Below are 20,404 nucleotides of genomic sequence, written 5' to 3'. Positions count from 1 at the left end.
CATGTAAATTACACAAAAAACTGTATCGACTCATCAACTAGGCTTGGCAGGATAAATGCAATACTTTTTTATCAGAAAAAAAATCTCAACACAAAAAAAAAACAAAACTAAGCTAATATTTCAATATCCTACGAAATTCCAAAGGTGTGTTTGATTGGGTTTATTCGAGGTCAGTGAGTATAAGGTAATAGCTTTAATTCTTTCGATATAAAACAAATACGAGTAATGTTAGTCATTAATTTGCTTTGATCAGGAAGCAAAGACTGACAAGACACTACCGACTTTGAAAGGCTAACTGACCGATAAGAGCGCAGGTGATTTTTAATGAATTAACAATGCATGCTTGCGCTGGTTCATCAAACTCCATCATCGTAATAGGCAGGGTGTTTCGTTTTAAAGTATACAAATCTTGATTCAGATAACCACCAATATCACCAATTAGATTTTAATTAAATTATCTATGTTTGAATTTGAAGGTATATGAGTTTTGAGTTCTTATGATAAGATTGTACATTGAATATGAATACATTTTTTTAGAAACTTTTGATTCTATACGTCGTCAATTTAAAACAGTTAGTGTTTTATATCCAGTAATGGTATTTTTCTTCTTATTCAGCTGTAGCTTTGTTTAAAATAAAAGAAACACCCTTCATTGGAACCCCTAGAGAGTAAATTATAATTTTCGGTAATCTAAACAACAAACACACTCCCCATCTGCAATCGGAAAAGTAAAATTGTGATGACGATGCAGATAAGGTTGCACGAACTGCTTATCGGTTGTTCTGATAAAATGCGAATAATTTTGATTGTTATTACCTATACGGTAGGTGAGGGTTCTTCCTAGTACAACGACTTTTAAAACGTGAATCCAAATGTTTTGGTTTATTCACCTTGTGTCGTCGAACCAACTCCGAGTTCAGGAAAAATTGTGTCGAGGAGGCATAGGTAAGAATTCTTACAAATTACATGAATAATTGAATTATCATCATTCAATTAGTAGGGACATTTGAGTATTGAACCCTAAAATTATTATCTAGGCTAGGATATCTACGTGTTTTTTTAAAGATAACTAAAAACATTTTTATTTAAAAATTAATGTTTTACAAAAACTTTCTAAACGACTAAGATTTAAAGGAGTCTATTGTCATTTTCAGGATTTATTAGACTTAGGGCTCATTCTAAATTATCATTATCATATAACAATAGTGAAAACAGTACTACGATGTCGTTTCGTCAGGGGCGTATACAGGATTTCTTCTTGGGGGGGGTCATGCCAAATTTTTTTTTACAAAAGTTTTGATAGTAGGCATAAACTTGAAAATGTGCTATTTGAATTAAAAATATTAAAGTTTGTTCGTTTTGCAAATCGGATCGAGCAGTTCCGAAGAGTTCTAAGAATAACCAAACAAAAACGTTGTGTGATTCGTTTGCTTTTGTTTAGGGTTCAACCTTAAGTCTAACCAATTAAGACCATCCTGTCCTTAAAGTACAGTGTAATGTATACGGATAGGATTTTCATACACTTAAAAACGAAAAATATGCGCTCAAAATATACTCTTATAAAAAAATATCTACTTTAAATATGCTTTTAAGGCCACATGAATTTGTAAAATATAAATATTTCTTTAAAATTATAAAAAGATTTTACGTAACTTTTATGAAATCTATATACCTACGAAACCATTTCCGAGTTCAAAGATGTAACTTTTTGGAAATATTGGGGTTTTCTTTAAAAACAATAAATAAAATTGGCGAAAATTTACTCTTAAATAATCCAATTTATCATTTGAGCGTGTTTTTTATGAGTTTGGACAATTTGCCAGTTTTGCACAGCATTTGCTTACGTTTTTGACTTTTTTCCAATTGACTTTCAGTCACTTTTAGTCAAAAATTTTAAGCGTGAAATTTCGTTATTTTTGCCAATTTTTGGGAAAATATGCACGAAAAACATGCATTTATTTCCAAAATATGTCAAAATATGCAAAAAAAATGCTAACAAATGCAAAATATGCAAAAATATGCACTAACGATTGATTGCCATTTTAAAGGAAATATCCTGATTCGTGTACATACTTCGTTGCCATGCTTCCGAGGTGTTCCTAAAAAAACATGCATTTGCATGGAAACCCGATCCCTAGTAATGTACAAGTCCTTCAATTCAATAATTTGCCTTTAAACAACTCTGCATTGTTTTCCGCTAGTCCAGAATAATTTAATAAGTTAAAATAAAAATCATTTTAATTTAATAACACTGGTAACTTTCGAATTAATTGTCTTCCTAACCTCAGGCAAACGAATCGCAAAGTTTTTCCAAAAAAATTGTGTTTGAAAATATAATTTTTTTTAAATTTTGTTTTAAAATTGTACGCGAATTTTTATTTTTTTTTTAAGACGAGGGGGTTACAGGATTCAAATAGGAACCTCTGTGAAAACAGTAAAGACAAAAAAATATTTTTGTCGTAACAGAAAATAATAAACAAAATTATGCTAGTTTTAGGGTAGATATTTTTTCGAAATTTCAAACGCCAATACTAATTAAAGAAATGTTTTAGATCACTCACTGAGGATTTTACAATTTTCGGCTCTGATTTCGTCAGCTTTGAGGTATTTATCGGTGGTTTAAAATATAAAACATATACAGTTATATTTATTAGTTTTTGTTAAATTGATTATAAAAGGATATTTTAAGTGATCTAAGCTTGCTTAAATATTTAATTTGCCTTTAGACAAGCTTGCTTATATTCTTATCTATTTTATCGGTTTAGTCAAAATTAAAATAGTATTTGGATTCTTAATCCATACAAAACTCTACAACACAGCTTAACTTGTAGCCTATCAATGCCTTATATTATCGAACGAATCAAAATAATCCTAATCCAGCATAGCGGTTGCTAAAAATATCCCCAAATATAGGAAAATAGTTGGTTTGAATACCGAAAATTTTTTTCACTTTTCATTTTCGTTCATGTTCTAAAACTTCGACATTTTGCAAATCACATAACAATTTCTTGTTTAAGTTTTGAGCTCTTGGGGGGGGGGGTCATGACCCCGTGACCCCCCCCCCCCTGTATACGCCGTTGCGTTTCGTAAATAGCTCTCTCCATCAAGGCCATACAATTATGGAGGGAACTAAATGGTATATTCCTGACGTTTTCATTTTACTTGAGTTGGGCCCTGATTCTCTTTTAAGATAGCTTCGAACTTTATTCTCACTTTAAATAATCTCGACACAACTTTCTTCAAAGAGATATTATGATACAAGGCCTATCCTCCGAATTAAACAAATACATATTATTTTTAATACGTTTGTATTTGACAGCCCGCTTGATTAGCTACCAGTCAGATTTGGATCTTGTGGACTAGAATCTTTTAGAATTCAAGAAACTTTGCAAAATATAAGATCAAGTGTATCTTGCATAGGTACTGTAGTGTTAAATTAATTTTAACTTTTTTTTATTAAAGCCTAGCAGACAACAGTTCTGTTCGGAAAACAAATTTAAAAAGCAAAAAAAAAGTTTTTGCTAACAAAAGGTTGGCTTCAGACTATCATTATATTCGAAAGAATTAAAGCCTGTTTCTAATAAAACTGCATTGATTACCATAACAACTTCAAAATTAAAACAAAAACTGTACCCATATTATACCTACATATTTAACTTTATGAAATACTTATGTATGTAGGTTTTGAAATCGAAATAATTCAGAAGTTTTGAAAAGAAATTGGTAGAGTCCAAGAGGATGATGCATGCCTTTGTTGTTGTTTAAATTGTCGATGAAAATAAGACCCCGGAAATTGATAAAAGCACCAAAACTTGAAAGATAACTCAACCAAGCCAAATAAAAGCTCTGAGAGCTTTCGCATCTCGTACGATATAATTGAAATTAGTAAATGCAACAACCTTTTATTGAATAGTGTGAATATGCTTTTTCGTTGAGTTTTGTAAACAAAAGCTACAAAGCTTTTTTTTGTTTTAACCGTTATATTTGAAAAATTATTTGATTTATGTAGGTAATATTTTTTGTTTGAAATAATCAAAAATAGCAATATTGGTATTAAAAGAAAGGTATTTCTGTACTGAATATTAATTTTCACAACTGAAAAAATGACGACCAAAAAATTAATTCGAAATTTAAAAAAATGTAATTGAAAAAAAAATTATCTTAAATAATTATAGGTAGCAACCCCAGGTGAAGTTTATTTTAGACTACTTGATAGTAAATTTTATAATAAATTTGATTAAATATTTATTAAATACATTTATAAAACTTTTTTCATAATTTTTCTAAACAAAATACTTCGCCAAGCGCTTTATGCGTTTCAAAAATTAATAATTTTTTCCTTTTGGCTTAACTTAATATTTCGTCGCCCGAGAGTTGTTTTGTCGTAAACGCCAAAATGCACTTTTTTAAACTGGATATGTAGTAATAGGTTTTAGAACGTTCTCTTTTCATTTCTGTTATCAGATTTGTCCTATCGTTTACCGTTACTGAGATAATTAGTGTGCATTTTGTCGTATATCCACAAAATAAGCATCGGATTAGCGTTGGTTTGTCGTAAGCGCCAACTTTTGGCGTTTACGTCATTTTCTTGGTTTTTCTTTATTTTAGATATATTTATTTTAATAATTGAGCCTCTAAGTCAAACCAATACTACTTCTATGTAATAAGAAACTATTTTTTAAATATTTAATTAATAAATAAAAACGAACTGTGAAAATTTTTTTATTTATTTTTTAGTATTGGAATGTTGTACGTGCGCCTACTTTGTCGTACGTGTACGGGATGTAAAAAAAAGTTGATTTTGGTGGCGTTTACGACAAACTGATTTTGGATAAAAACCTTGATAATTTGAAAACTAAAATTGATGTGACAATTTTGACAACATAAATATAAAGAAGATATCGCACAAAATATTCTATTAAAAATTGAAAAAAATCTATCGGCCAGTTTTTTTTTTATAAAAGCTCAAACCTTAAAATGCGATTTCCCAAAATTCCAAAATTGGCGTATACGACAAAACAATTCTCAGGCGACGATTTGATGACTTATTTTATTAAAGAAATATTACTTTTGATAAATTTTGAATGTTTTTTTATTTACTTATTAAGGCAATAGAAAAACTTTTTAATTTTTCCTAATGTTTCAAATCTTGTACCTAATGATTGTTTATATTTATTTTTTGATACTAAAATAGAAACAAATGATTAAATAAAGATTCGCATTGTTCTGTATGCATCAAAATAGTAACTGTTTGTAAAAAAGAACTAAGCTAATTAATTAATTAGTTTTGAATTTTTCAAGTAAAATCATTTACTAATTTGTATGCATATCACATTTTGAAGTCAAATACATTTTTAGTTTAATTTAGTTATTATTCTCCATTTAATTCTACTTACTTTTTCAATGCATAGTCTCATGTGTTTAATTTTTCCAATAAAAGTCAATTTTAATTAAAATTAATTTTATTATAATTTAAAACATTAAAAAACTGAACATCTTTGAACAAACTTTTATTAAAATCTTACAAAGTATATAAATAAATATAATTGATCTTTTTTCTTCATAATAAAAAATACACAAAGAAAAACAACAACAATAAATCTAACAAAAGAATTAAATTAATTAAAAGGTAGTTTTAAATTTTAAATTTATTTTTTTTTCTTTAACATTAATATTATCTATGTTCAATTTATTTTTATTTATAATCATTTATTTTCTTTACAATAATTATTATAAAAAAAAAAAAAACTTTTATCACATTTGCAAAGCATTCTTGCATCCTGAAAGGTTTCCATATCCTCATGGAAGATTAAAAAGGTATAGGTAGTTTCTATCCACACTTCTTGCTATTTCTCACTCACACGTTTTATTTTTGTATAGTTGTCGACGTTGTCGTATTATAGTTATTTAGAGTTGCTCATTGCGCTGAATAACTTGACAGCATAGAACTGTCAATAAATTCATTTATTTTTGTATTCTTTTATAACTTAAATTAGTTATGGCAGTTGACTGTTTTCAATGGTATGTTAGTTCATCATGGTTTATTTTATTTTTGTGGTATTCATTCAATTCATTGCTCTTTGGGATGCCATGTTTCATTCGTGCAGTAGAGATTAACCAAGATTCATTACGTATTTTGGCAGACTAGTTATTGATGTTATAACATTTAATCTGTTTTATTTTTTTTTTTTATTTTAATCATGAAAATTATGAAGAAGAAAAATATGTTGGATTGTCAAAAGTTATTTTGGATTAAGAAAAAAAAATGTTTTATATACAGAAAATTACTGCAATATTGTGTTTGATTGTGTTGTGTGTATTTACAGTGGAAGCAGTGTGCCAATCCAGAACCAAATACTTACTTTACATATCGTTTGTCTCAATGTTATTTAATGTTATTTCTTACACCAATTTGTATATATTTATACCTATGTACTATGTGTATGTACCTTACAAAGAAAATGCTATAGGTATGCAATGCATAGAGACCATAAGAAAACTATTGAAATCAGTGGGCATTGGTTTGGATGCGAATATCTTCTAAACGGTTAAAACAACGAATTTGAGGCCAAGGACTTTTTTGTAGAACATTTAAGCCCTTACAATAATCCATCTTACTAATTTAATAATAATGACTTTTCAGTGAAGTAGAAAATTTTGAAAAGTAAAGAAAGTTTTTATATTTTTGTTTAACTTTGACCTCGAATATCTTTCAAATGGTTAGATTAATAAAAAAAGTTATTAAGACCTTTTTTGTGGAGCAATCTGTTTCCTATAAGAATATGTCATGCGCGTTTGATTATTATAATTTTTTACAAAATTAAGAACAAAAAACGAATTTTTAAAGATTTTCTCGATTTTTGGACCTCAAATATCTGCTAAACGGTTAGATAATTCAAAAAAGTCTGTTTAACCTTTTTTGTAGAGAGTTCAATTTTCTACAAGAATATGTAAAAAAAAATTGGCTAAAAATTCAATTAATAAAAAAAATATTTTGTTTTAGTAGAAGCTTGATGTAAAAATGGAAAATTGAAAAGCGGAGGACCTTCCCATTAAGATAAAGAGCTCACATTTGGTGACTATATTCTAGAGGTGTCTAGCAATCGAGTTTTCGAGGTACCAAATCTAAAAACGAATTTCGATTTTTTTGACCCACCCTAAGATTTATAAAACTAATTTTTTTTTAACAATATGTAAATTTTGCTAAATTCGATGACCAAAATCAACTTCTTTGTTTGTACCAGATTTTTAATACAGCATCTCAGCCTAGTCATTTTGAAGAAAAAAAACTGTAACGATCTCGAAATTTAACATTTATTTTTTATAAAAAATCGTTGTTGACTTCTTGTTTTTATTAAAGTTCTATTATAAATAGATTATGATTGTATTCGATTTTATTAAATTTGAAAAAAAAAATTACATCGACCCCATTAAAAGTTAAGGTTTTTGAGCAAAATGGAAAAAACCACTAAGAAAACAGTTTCTTTCTGTGTGCTGGTGTTATCAATATAATTATGAATGTAATTTTCATTCATTTGGTAAAATATGAGCGATAAACGTTGAGTATAACTTTTTACTTTTTGAAATGTTACGCATACACCCCAGTGACCCAAGATACTGAAAATGCTGATAGGCCAGTTTGGCAGTAGTACACATAATTTATATAATACATTTATAAAGCTCAAACATAAGGGATATGCACTTCTTCTATCTATAGGATATGGGTCATGGGTCACTGTGGTGTATGTGGATTATTTATTTTGTTGGGTTAGTAAATATTTTCTATGGATGAAAAAAAAACGAAAATAAGTTCCAAAATTGAGTAGTTGGTCTCTTTTCAAAACTCAAATTCTAAAAATATTATGCTTTTCGTATGTAGGGTTTGAAAGATATTTTAAAGATTTATGTGTTATTTTCATTTTTAAAGTAAATGTTAATATTTCTTGAATCATAAATGACCAATTTTTCAACTTTCGAAAATTTTCCTGAAATAAAGGAAACTTTTTTATGTACTTCCTATTCCTACATTTACTGTCAAACGACCAATAGAAGCAGACAAAATTTAATAAAATCTAAAATGGCTGCTGAAGTGAACTTCTAAAGTGCCAAAAACCCGGGTTTCGGGTGGTACAAACACCAAGCATAATTACTTAAATGTGATCACAAAACATTGAGTAAATATACTGAGCTCTTCATTTTACATATTTAAAACAAATCAAGTTACATAACACTCAACGTATGTTAACATCTTTCGACCCCATTTCTACACTTTGTAGGAAATCTCGATTTGCGATACCTAATAAATTATCAAGATCCTTATACATGACCTTTATGCGTCGATAGGGTAGTGCTTTGGGAGCAATGATTATAAGAATCATCATCGAGAAATTTCCCATTTAAAATTCTCTTAAAGAGATCTCTTTAAAATTTAAGAGTTTCCCTGTTTATCTGTCAATGAATCACGAGTTCATGTACACTACCAAATCAAGCTTCCACGTCACAATAGAATGTCAATGTATGGGGTAATGGAAGACTTCCGGTACCTTATATCTTGTGGGATGTCGATCAAAAAAATCTAAAATTCTCACATTTATTTTCAAGAAATTGAAACTTAATTTTTGATACCAAAAATATAATTCTTTGGTCAAAATCCTACAAAATATTAGATGTGCCCGGAAGAACACCCTCATGAAGCTTGTGGAACCTAAGTCCACAAAATTTTGCTATAAAAGCTGAGCCCGAATTCGGACTCGCTCTCTTTGAAATAAATCATCTAGTCGACTGAACAGGAACACTCTTTAAAATACAGCCGCGATCGCTCCGGCGAAAGAAAAAAAAAGTCTATTTAAATCGCGTGCTACTATAAAGTTTTAAAAGAAAGAAAAATAAAAAAAAAAAAAATAATAAAGTTCAGTTTAAGCCATCTAAAAAACTATATAATCGTTTGAGCAAAAACTATTTTAAAGGCTGCGTTTAAAACAAAAAAAATACGTGCAAAAATTCGCCACGTGCACAAGATAAAAAGTATTTGTTTCAACGCGAGCTCATAATTAAAATAACGCCAAACATAAAACTCATTCAATAGAAAACGAAAAAAAAAAAATAGCAATAAAACGCAAAAAAAAATTCCATTCGCTAAGTGATGTGACATTTGTTATTTACCGTAGAAAACCAAAAATTCTATAAAAAGAGAAATAAAAACCTTAAAAATTGATCTACCAATACCCTATCTATGTCGAGTTGTTAAAATCGAATATTAAAAAAACTATATGTATGTGAAAGTAATATAGTACAAACAAAAGCAAAGTGTTACTCGATAAATTTCGATAGTGACGTCACATCTCCCTTTCATTCGTCTCCAAAATAAAAAGTCATTTTACCCAATTGTCTGACTCTGGTGTTAAAAACTTAAGGTTGAGATCGCTCTAATAAAAGAGAGAAAAAAAAAAACAAGAAAAAAACCATGTGCTTAAAATCAGCCCCCCTCCAAAAGATAGTAATCGATGTCTATGATGGGATCCTCTCTTTCATTGCAAAAGAAAAAAAATAACACCTGTCGATAACCCTACCATCTTGTGATTCATCTGATGCATTTTCTTTTTTTTATGTTAAATTTAGTATATATTTTTTAGTGTTATTTTAGTTTGTAATATTTTTAGTGTTAAGTTCTTTTTTTTGTTTTAAAAATTTGAGTCAAAAAATGATATCAAAAGTAGAAAGTGAAATGAAATGCCCCTATCAAAATTACCCCTAGTTCGATCAAACAGTAATACAAGTTCGTTCAAGATATCGCCGGATTTTTTTTGGTTTATTTATTTATACAGGTACAATAAAAGGATTACCTGCCAAGAATGCTGTGCGCACATCATATTGGATTTATAACAACGTAATTTTTCTAAGTCGATTTTGGTAAGTTTGATAAGCTAAAATATATTTTGAACGAAATTTATTATCTATAACGAACGGACATGCAGGTAAAATAAAATCTAGATAAAAGAAAAAAAAAAAAAAAAAAAAAAACAAATTTTGAGATACATACAAAAAAAAAGAATTGTATAAATATTCATGCATTTCATTTTCATTCTAATTAAAGCTAATATAAATTTTGATTATCATTTTGATAAATTTGAAATATAATGAAAAATACCTAACTACAATATCAAAATATCTATCTACAATTTAATTACATATATATGCTTAAAATTCAAAAATACATTATCTATTTACAATTTGAAAGAAATAATAATTTGAATTTTGATATAAAATTTTATATATTCATCCCACTGTGAATTTGAATAAAAGCTAGCGCGCAGAAATAATTCAAATCTGTGTAACATATAATACAGTCATCTCTTTCGCTTTAATAAAAAATTTATTTTGTTAGATATAATATTAATTGATGACGTACTATTTTGGCGCTCTTTAACTCCAATTCAGACCAATTTTGTTTTTTGCTTTAAATCATTTAATAACTTAATATTTTTTATGAAGATATTTTTTTTTTATTTTGTTGAATTTCATATGTAATTTTTTTTTTTTTATATTTTTTTGAATTATTTTTAGTTTATAAGTATTTTTTTTTTGATTTAATAAAGATATACATACCTATATTTCTTATGTATAAATTTAAGTATAAAACATCTAGTTCTTATTTCACATTGGTTTAAAGGTTGTTTTGATTCATGTTTATGAATTTCGCTTTTGATATCAAGTTTCTTTGAAATGAATTTTTGGGCTTAAGAGATTTTTCGGTGGATGTGTTGATGCAAATTCAAGATGACAGACAGCGATGGTATACGAAATTTTGTTTTTGGAATATGAATTCTTTTGTGGTATTTTATTGTTTATACCGAAAGTAAGTATGAAAGATATTGAAGATATTTTTGAGGATTTGAAGTTTAATTTTGCTGTAGAGGTATGTAGTTACGAATAATGGTTTAGTTCCTTCGATAATATTTTCGAATTAGGGGTTATCACTAAATTCGAGGACGTGATAGCCATGGATGTGCTTAAGCCTTAAGGTGAAAGTACGTGGGTGGGTATTCCTCCTAGAGCAACAACACCTAAGCTCTCCATCATTCATAAGATCGGAACTCAAAACTCGTGAACTATTGGAACAATTGAAGGCTTCGCTCTTTTTTTAAATTTTATAGGCATGAAAATGCGTGACGACCGTCTAGACCTACAACAGCAAAGACCCCCCCTCCGACGAGCTATTCCGTGCGAAAGCAAGCATGCCTGGCGGTTGTGGTCCAGACACCCTTTCTTCGTGCTGCCAGGATGGACCAAATGGCCCTGTAAGCATTATGTCCTACTGGTGGGTTTCCACGGCGGAAGGTCGGTAGGAGATTTCTATTGGGTGTAAGGGTTAGATTTCACTGCATTGTGAAATTCATAATTTTTTTCAGTTTTGAGGTTATATTCTCAGGTCAACCTATAGATAGTCTCCCACATCATTTAACATCTTTAAGTTCGTTACAACTTTTGTTTGATACAATCAACTTTTAACACAGATTCTCATTGATTTTCAAAAAATAATCATTTATTTTCCCTTATCAATAAATCTAATAACACAAAATAACATAACTTAAAATTTAACCAAGTCAAATTACACCGTTAAAGCTATTAACTTTCAACTGAGTCCTTCTCTGTGGTTATTTATTGCCAGTAACCACCCATTGCCCTTTGAAACCTTCAAAAGTAGCTTTACGTATATACCCTTAGTAATAAAGCAAACAAAAAAAAAACTTATTTAATAAATTCTACATAATCAACCCATAAAAATTTCCTTTATTTTTCAGGGTTTTCATCGTCCTTATGCTACCATTTATATGGGAAGTTTTTGGGCTAGCATACGTATTTTATATAAAAATTTTTTTTACTGCCCACCTCCACCAACATAAATCACTTCCGGAATTCTTTCAGTTGTTCCAATAATATTATGATTTGCATCCGTGTTGTCCTTTTTAACGTTACTGTTGGTGAGTAAATTATTCTCAAGGCCTTCATCTTCGGAAGAACTGCTTTGTATTTGTTTTTTTTATTGCGGGTGTGTGTGATTGCGTTTTAATGTGGTGTAAGTGGTTTGTTGTTGTTTTTTTTATACATGTTAGAATACATTTGTTTTATATTTTTGTTTGTTAACCATCACCCAGAGGCAGAGAATACAAATTTATAAAAAAAAAACAAAATTCAAATTAGTTTTAGGCATGAATATGGATGATGAACACATAGAAAAATGTACAATGATGATAGACGAACAAACACCCATAATAACTACTGATGAAACACAGAAAATATGTTATTTAAGAAGATTTTTAACATACGATGCGGAGAATCCTTTGAAAATCCAATCTTTCCATCCTTTGGATGTACCAACGTCCACTTTGGCCTCGACATCTTGACAAAAGTGCTTGCGATCATGACTGCGACCACTTTTGCAATCGCAAAGCATACGTTTTCGACATTCGTGGTCACATGAGGGTTTCACTGGGGAATGTTTCCAATAGTTTCTAGGAGAAAATTGTAATATATAAGAATATGGATTCAATGTGATTTGAAATTATAAGTAAGACATCAAATATAATAGTAATTTTTGGTTTGTAATATTGGGCAATGTGACATTGATTTTGGACTTTTATATAATAATTTGTTTCCATTTTTTCTTGGTCAAATCATCCAATGTAAAACGAAAACATCATCACTCCCAACTGATCTCAAAATGTCTTAAAAAATAATTGCCCTGAAATAATCGTAACAAAACACTTTTTTAACTAAAAAAATGAAATTATACTAAAAATATTAAAAATAATTCGAATGAATCCGTTTTAACACATGTTACTTTCTTAATATTCATAATATTGAAAATTTTACAAAAAATTAAATGTGGTGGTACAAAATAGGTATTTTTAATGAAGAAAATCTGGAACAGAACAGATCAGAACAGCACAAATACCTATATGAAAACTGTCACAACAAAAGAGATCAGGACGGAACAGCTCCATGTTTTATAAAGTGCACTATTGCCTATCAGTTTTGAAACTGAAAATTAAAATTAATTAGTTTGTTATGACTCAATTTTAGCCATTATCAAGTTTTGTGACCATTATGTTGAAAGATAAAGTATCTTCTTTTCTCTTTTACATGTTCAATATCTATAAATGCTCAAATGATAAAAAAGACCATTTAGCAAAACATCAAAAATTTCGTTTTTTATTCTGTTTTTGAATAGTTTTTCTTAAGTTTTTTACAATATTTCAATTTAAAATTTTTTTTTTAAAGAATATCTACTTAATACAAATTTTCAAATTCGGCTTGCTTTTCAAGTTAGAGACAAAAATTCAAAAAGTAACAGAAAATGTCGAAAAAATTGATCGTTACAAAAATGGTCATATCTTTATAATTTATCCATAGATTTTGATGCAAATTATCTTTTTATCTTTGCTAGAAAGTGTACTATTCTTTAAGTAATAAAGTATTTTTTGCAAAAATTTCCTTTAAAGGATCGATTTTTTTTCAATGTTTTAATACATTGCACTTAAACATCTGGAGTGACCCAGAAAAGTTGTTCAAGTGTTTGTTGCTTATTTACTCAGCTTTCAGGCACCGGCTTTTCTGTTCAGATTAGTCGTTTTCTCAAGATAAAGCCCGAATACTAAGCAGGTTAGAAAAAACAACGACAAACAACTTTGAAAATCATATCTCGAAAACGTATCCATCGTAATTTTTTTTAAAGTGATTTCCGAGTCCCTGAGGTCAAAGTACGTAAGAAAAAAATAGTGGGATTGAGTGTCCATTGTGGCTGTAAACCAGTGAAATTGTTACAAATTTATTTGAAAAGATTACCTAACGTCAAAATATTGCTTTGGAAATAGCAAAAAGCGGGGTTTTGCGAATTGCGAAAATATCGGATTCAGAATCAGAAAACTAAATTTTTTTAAAAATGTAGAATTTTATTTTTAGGAGGATTTCTTTGCAGACGTTGAATTCAGTATGAGAATTTTTTTCAATAAATGAGAATGAAGAATTAATAGAGTAAATGGAAATATGTTGGGTGTAACGCAACAAGTACTTAAACCACTCAGAGAATTATACGTAGGTATGTATTTTTAAATTGGTAAAATTGCTTTTAACAATACAAAATCCTGGCATATATTTTACCTATGTTAAAACCTATAAATGCAATGTAGTATTATCCTAAGGCGTTACATTCAATTCTATTATAAGCTTGTTTAAGTCAAAATATTTAACAGAATGCATTTCTGTTCTTGAAAACAGGTAAACTAAATTTCCCTTCATCTTGATATTTCCATTAATTTCAGAAATTATACAGCTTAAAAAACAATTTTTTGATATACCTTATGATCAAGAATCTAACATCCGATAGGTAAAGTTTATACTTACTTGTAATACACATCAAACAATTCCTGATTGTTAGCCATCTCATCTATCAGATTATCCCAATCTTGAGGTCTTAAAGCTGTCATACTATACGCCGCTCTTGTTGTGTATAATTTGTACCAAATTGGATAATCATACAAATTAGCTTCTTTCAAATTCATAATCCATGATTCATGATCAATAACTAATCTTGTTGTTTGATCATGATCTCCGTCAATATAATAAATTCTGTAGCCAGGATTCAAATCATAATATGGTGATACCGATGGTCCAATATAAGCAACACTTGTTGTATGGCCTAGTTGAATAAAAAATAAAATTTTTAACTGACTACTTTAAGGCTTCTTCCTTACCTAAATCAGCAGGATCGTAGAAAACTTCAAACTCGTCAAAATGTGTATGACCATAAAATTGTGAAACTATTGTATTCTCATATCGTGCAATTATCCTGTAGAAATTTCTTGACCAGACTTTGAGACAATCCGAATGTCCTGGAGGAACATGACCAATGACATGAACCTTTTCATTCGAGAACTCAGCACTTTGAAGTTCATAGATGAACCATTGAAGTTCTGTAGCTGGATCAGTGGAGTTGAGTAGAAGCCACCTTCAGAAAATATCAAAACATTAAAAATTCTATTCGAGAGTTAAAAAGTTCCTTACCAATTCTTATTATTACAATAATTCATGTTCAACGAAATAATTCGAAAACCAGGACGAACCAATACCGAATAGAAAGCACCTCGCCGAACAGTATGCGATACACTTGCAGGTAACCAACGCCTCCATTGCACATCAAGTTCATCATAAAGCCACGAGATAGAATTATCTTCCTGATTCACATAGGGTGGTGGAAAGCTGTTAACTGGTGCACTTTCATGATTTCCCAGAGCTGGGAATATCGGCACTCCTGGGAATTTTTCAGTCATCTGTTTCACTGTTTCCTTAATGATTTCCAGGTTCTCTCGTTTTGTTTGATTCCAAACATCATGTGGAGGTAAATCACCTGTCCACAGGATATAATCAATATCCTGATGGGTATCAGCAATATGTGATAACAGATTGTCCACAGTCCGTTTGGGTGTGTCACATTTTCGATAGTCTCCCCATTTGCCTGCAGCGGCATTAGGATTCGATGGACGTCCACTACTCAAACGACAACAAAGTGGTTCATTACATTCGGCATTGGAGCCTTCGACGTAGTGTGGATCATAATGAGTATCGGAGATGTGAAGAACTTTGAAAAATGGTGCTCCTTCTTTGGGAATAGGCACTTCTTGGACGGGAGGTTTAGGAACTGGAGGGAATGCAACTTCCCATTCATGATAAGGATTGTAAACATCTCCACATGCGTCACCAATCACAAAACTGCATATCTCATCTGGACCGAGGGGAGTCCTCTTCAAGACATACACAACTTCACCCTGTTAAAACAAAAAGGTTAAATATTTGATTTTAACTAGATTAATAAACTCACCCCAAATAACTGACTGACTCCTTGACAAACTCTGGGACTTTGAATTTGTAGATTAACACAGAACTCGTAGATCATTTTAATGATCTCAGCCTCAGTCTTTCCAGTACGAATATAATGCTGAAGAAGTCCAGCGCCTAGAGGAAAAATTTTATATTGGAATTTCCTGACAGAGTTTAGTTTCAAACTTACCAGCTTTACATGCCGTACAGGACACTTTCGACATTACACTGTTCTCCACTTCATAGGCTACCTGTTTCAGGTTAAGAAGTCTCAGGGCCTTGTCAACAAACGGCAAATAAGTGAGTCCATCTGAAGGAGTATCAAACCAGAGCATTCTCGCGGAACTGGTGTTCTTTTTCAGCTCTCTCAAGTGATTGAGAAACTCTTCGTCATTGTCATTCAACTCGGCATTTGTTCGGTTGGGAAATTTCCTAAGCTCCACATGTGGAATAATACTCCTTGGCGCCGAATGAATGTCCCATTTGTCTTCTGGTGCTATCCATTTTATCGCTGGATCTCTATTATTTGGGAACACAAAAGGATAACCTTTTGTAAAATAGAAAAAACAAACAAACCTTAAGATGAATTCATGATTCCAATAAAAACATTACACTTACCATTTGTTCCATCAAAAACTATGCAACTGACAATGGCCAATATGACCAAAGACTTGGTCATATCTAACATTGAATAATGTACACACCTCGTCCGTCTCTAGCTCGCCTCACAAACGGTATACTCTCGTATATACCTATTGTTTATTTGATTCTTGACCACACACAAGGGCTGTGGGGGTAATGATGGAATCTGGAATCTGTGGGATCTGAAACGAAGGAAAACAAGAATCGTTTTAAAATCAATTTGAAGAGCAACCTCAGAGAGTGTGCATTTGAAATCATCAACATCTTTGTTCGAGATAGAGAGGAAGAAATCATTTCTCCGTTGCATAACCCATTACTTGAGTTTGTAAGTGAGCACTATTACTGCATCAAAAGTGCAACTTCATTGTGTACTACAAACCCCATCTGCACTTCAAAGAATGATAAGTGATGAGCAAAGGAGAGCAGTTCTATCGAATCATGATGTTGATTCGTAACGGATTTTAAAATCAATCAGAATAAGTCTATTGAACTTGGTATAGAAGGATACTTAACCCCTGCCCATATGTATATCCAATCTTAATGTGTTTGTGAATTGTGTTGGTTGAGGGGCACATTGGCACATTCGAGTAACTGGGAAAATTTTCTCAAGTGTAGTACTCTACTGACCTGATTTTGATAAAAAAGAGCTGGAGATGTTGATGGAGAATGAGATGTTATGGATTATTATTGATTTTGGATTAACTGTTTAAGTAGACGTTATTATTTTCCCACCCATAGGTTTGAAAGATTCGAAGACATGTTATAGTAAGGAATTCTGACAGAAGTCTCAACTGGATTTACCATTGATTGGGATAAGTATATTTAGCATTGAAAATCTATGATGTTACTTAAAAGCAGAAACACAATCACGCTTTGCCAGACGCGTCATCGCGTTACGTTGAGAAATCCTCAAAGCGCGCTTCTGTCACTTTGACTTCGAACAGCTGATTGAAACATAAAATCTGCTTATTTTTGTTTTTAATAAGTAAATTGTTTTGATTTAAAATATCTCGATGTCGTTTTTATGTGCAACATCTTTAAAGAGAAATTAAAAAACACACCTAGTTTTGCAATAATTTATTTTTATTCACATTTGGCGCAATAATTATGTGGGTGACTGTAACTATGTCTGATAAATGTCAGAAAGCAAGCAAAAGTTCAGTCTGGTTGAACTTTAGCTCGCTTTCTTACGTTTGGTTACGTTTGTCAAAATAAGCGTATGTAAGAAAAGCGTCAAAAAATCTCATCTTGAAACAATTTCTATTACAATGAAGCAAAGAATGTGTATGAGAAGCTTTAGCCTAAATAGATGGTTCGGTTTACTTCAAATTTATTACAGTGTGTTCTTTCACGTGTACCAGATGTATTCTTTGTAGCAATTTGATGACTGAAAATAATACTACGTGCAGCAAAAGGACCATGGTTCCTGTCGTATGTCACGTTTTTTAAAGAATCTCTAGAAATTTTGGAAAGTATGTATAGTTTTTTTCAAAAAAGACTGCATAGATTTTGTTAAAAAAATCAAGCGTTCATTTTTAAAATATGATTGCTTTTAATTAAAAACTACGTGCCATAAAACCAATTTTTTGAATCTGTTTTTTTCCTAATAGGTAGTTAAAATTTCCTTGAAAATTTTATACAAAAGCATTATTTAAATATAAAAAATAATATAATATAAAAATAAAATTAAAAAAAAAAAATCATTTTTAAAAAATCCATTTTTTTTTTGTAATCAATTGATTTTAGGTGTTGATTAATGATTTCCACAAAATGGCACACCAATTTAATTTAATTTTTTCTTTGTTATATTATTTATAAAAAATTAGTTTTCTTAGAACCAAAATAAACGATATCTTCTACCTATATAAACAATATGAAGAAGATTACTTTTATTTAAAACGATTTTGGTCAAAATTCACGTTAAATAGAAAAAATATTTTTGAACCGTGTTCTTCACTTCTTACTTTATTATAAACTACAATTTTAATAGAAGCGTTTAAGAAAAGGAATATCAAAATTTTACGAAATATGCAAAAGCATATTTTTAATTTTATATATAAAAATCAATTTTTCTTTGCAAATAATGTTTTTTTTTTATTTTAATTTTGTTACTTAAAAAAGGAATACTTGTTTTTATTTAGAAAAATGTTATTTTTTTCTTATTAGAAAAATATCTTTTAAAATAAACTGATCCAACGATAAAACAAATATTCAGAGAAAGTGGGTGCAAGATCCCTTTATCTTACCCTATTCGTTATACGAGAAATTAAAATAAAAGGCATACTTCTTAAACCTAAATACTTCGGTTCTTCTGGGCCCTTATTGTAATACATTATTTAAAACCCAAAAAACAAAAAAAATATTCATCATCTCATAAGGACAAGTGAAGTCTAACTTCAGAAAAAGCCACAAAAAAAAAAATTATGAATGAAAACGCTGAAAGATTATCTTCATTTTAAAAACAAAAATTTGTAATACCATCAAATTATTTTCCTTCCTATTCAAATAATGCAAAGTTCCATTAGAATTGTAAAAAAAAACTTTATCTGGTTTGTATTTCAAAAGTAAAAACTGTCCAAATTAACTCCCCCATATTTGCCCATACTGTGAGAGAAAGTTTGTTTTTGAGTATCTTCAATTTAATTAATTCGTTACTAATTGAATTTAAAACCTTATACGCACAACAAACTGCAAACCCTCTGATTTTATATATTTTTTCTTCTCAAAACACTCTTTTCTCTTTAAAACTAATTTTTCTTCAAAAAATACACAGTAAACGAGCAAGTTCTACCGAAATTCTTACGAGCATTTCAGATACAAAAGCAAAAAAAAACAATATCAAACTGTTGCCGTCAAATCAGTATTCAAGTGAAAACATACTTTTACAACACGCCGCTCACTTTAAGATCTAATTAAGATCCAAAAAGGCTATCGTGCCCCATAAAGATAAATACGCTTTTCTCACGAATTGTTCTTGCATAAATAAATAAATTTCATAGGAACATTTTGCATTTGTATTTGTTGCGTAAAACAATACAACACCTCCCCTACTTCCAAATTCAGACCCCATTTCAAAATAAGATTCATGCCTCAAGCTCTTTGTAGCATCACTTCTCCAGTATATATCCAATCTGCCACCCCAACCCACCCCCACGAATAAATTTCGCATGCTTCAGGGGAACACATTGGGGGGCTTGAGAATTGTACGAGTTCACTCCACTCCCGCATCTGATTACTATGCGTGGAGCATAGTAGCAAATAAAATCACAAGATGACGCATAATGCAAAGAATTTCCGGAAGATATATTCTAACAGTGCATAAATTAATCCAGTTCACTATACTAATTGAATTGCTGTATATTGAAGTGCCAGTATTTTAGTTTTTTTTTTTTTTTAATTTTCTATGGATGTGTGAATAATCAATACGAGTACAAATTTGTTGTTGTATAAATCGATTTTTTTGTTAAATGGCAAAGTGACTTCTTTTTTTTTTGGAATTCGAGTCAAATAAAAGACTACGAACTGACTAAATTCGAAAAGAACAATTATCTATTGAAATTGGTATTCTAAAAAGATATAAGTAAAAAAAGTGAATGCTTTTAATCAAATCAACAGCAAAGGACGTAACACATGTAGAGATGCATTCTACAACGTTGCACAACTGTCTAAATTCACAGGTGGACATGTGTCAGGGAAGGAAAAAAAAATCAGATAGGTACTCAAACTCATTCTCATACGAATTGTAGATTTTCATGGACAAAAGATTTAAAAAGAACTGACAACTGATGGAACTGTATTATAGGGGAAGTTTGAGTACTTTTAATTTGGGGTAGATTTCCATTTATATTTTCTAGCAGATTCTACATTTAATACAATGAATTGCAGT

At 30.1% G+C, this 20,404-nt stretch overlaps 1 protein-coding gene across 4 annotated transcripts in view; it reads right to left on the bottom strand.

Annotated features, from left to right (window-relative positions):
- Window positions 1–5,731: 5,731 nt before the first annotated feature.
- LOC129920116 (sphingomyelin phosphodiesterase) overlaps window positions 5,732–20,404 on the bottom strand; it is a 43,055-nt gene continuing 28,382 nt past the window's right edge. The window contains exons 2-9 of one of the 4 annotated variants that reach the window (XM_056001323.1): window positions 16,495–16,700; window positions 16,067–16,423; window positions 15,878–16,011; window positions 15,064–15,824; window positions 14,754–15,007; window positions 14,404–14,698; window positions 12,327–12,512; window positions 5,732–5,948 (exon numbers count right to left, since the gene is read on the bottom strand). In XM_056001323.1, the coding sequence (XP_055857298.1) occupies window positions 5,918–5,948; window positions 12,327–12,512; window positions 14,404–14,698; window positions 14,754–15,007; window positions 15,064–15,824; window positions 15,878–16,011; window positions 16,067–16,423; window positions 16,495–16,564 (2,088 nt within the window). In that variant the 5' untranslated portion in view covers window positions 16,565–16,700 and the 3' untranslated portion in view covers window positions 5,732–5,917. Of the gene's footprint in view, window positions 5,949–5,975; window positions 6,172–11,520; window positions 12,024–12,326; window positions 12,513–14,403; window positions 14,699–14,753; window positions 15,008–15,063; window positions 15,825–15,877; window positions 16,012–16,066; window positions 16,424–16,494; window positions 16,701–20,404 lie in introns of those variants that run through there. The other 3 variants (XM_056001321.1, XM_056001319.1, XM_056001320.1) reach the window with 3 other exon arrangements.

The sequence above is a fragment of the Episyrphus balteatus genome, chromosome 4, assembly GCF_945859705.1.
Source record: "Episyrphus balteatus chromosome 4, idEpiBalt1.1, whole genome shotgun sequence".
Lineage (NCBI taxonomy): Eukaryota > Metazoa > Arthropoda > Insecta > Diptera > Syrphidae > Episyrphus > Episyrphus balteatus.
This window is presented reverse-complemented; position numbering and strand designations above follow the sequence as displayed.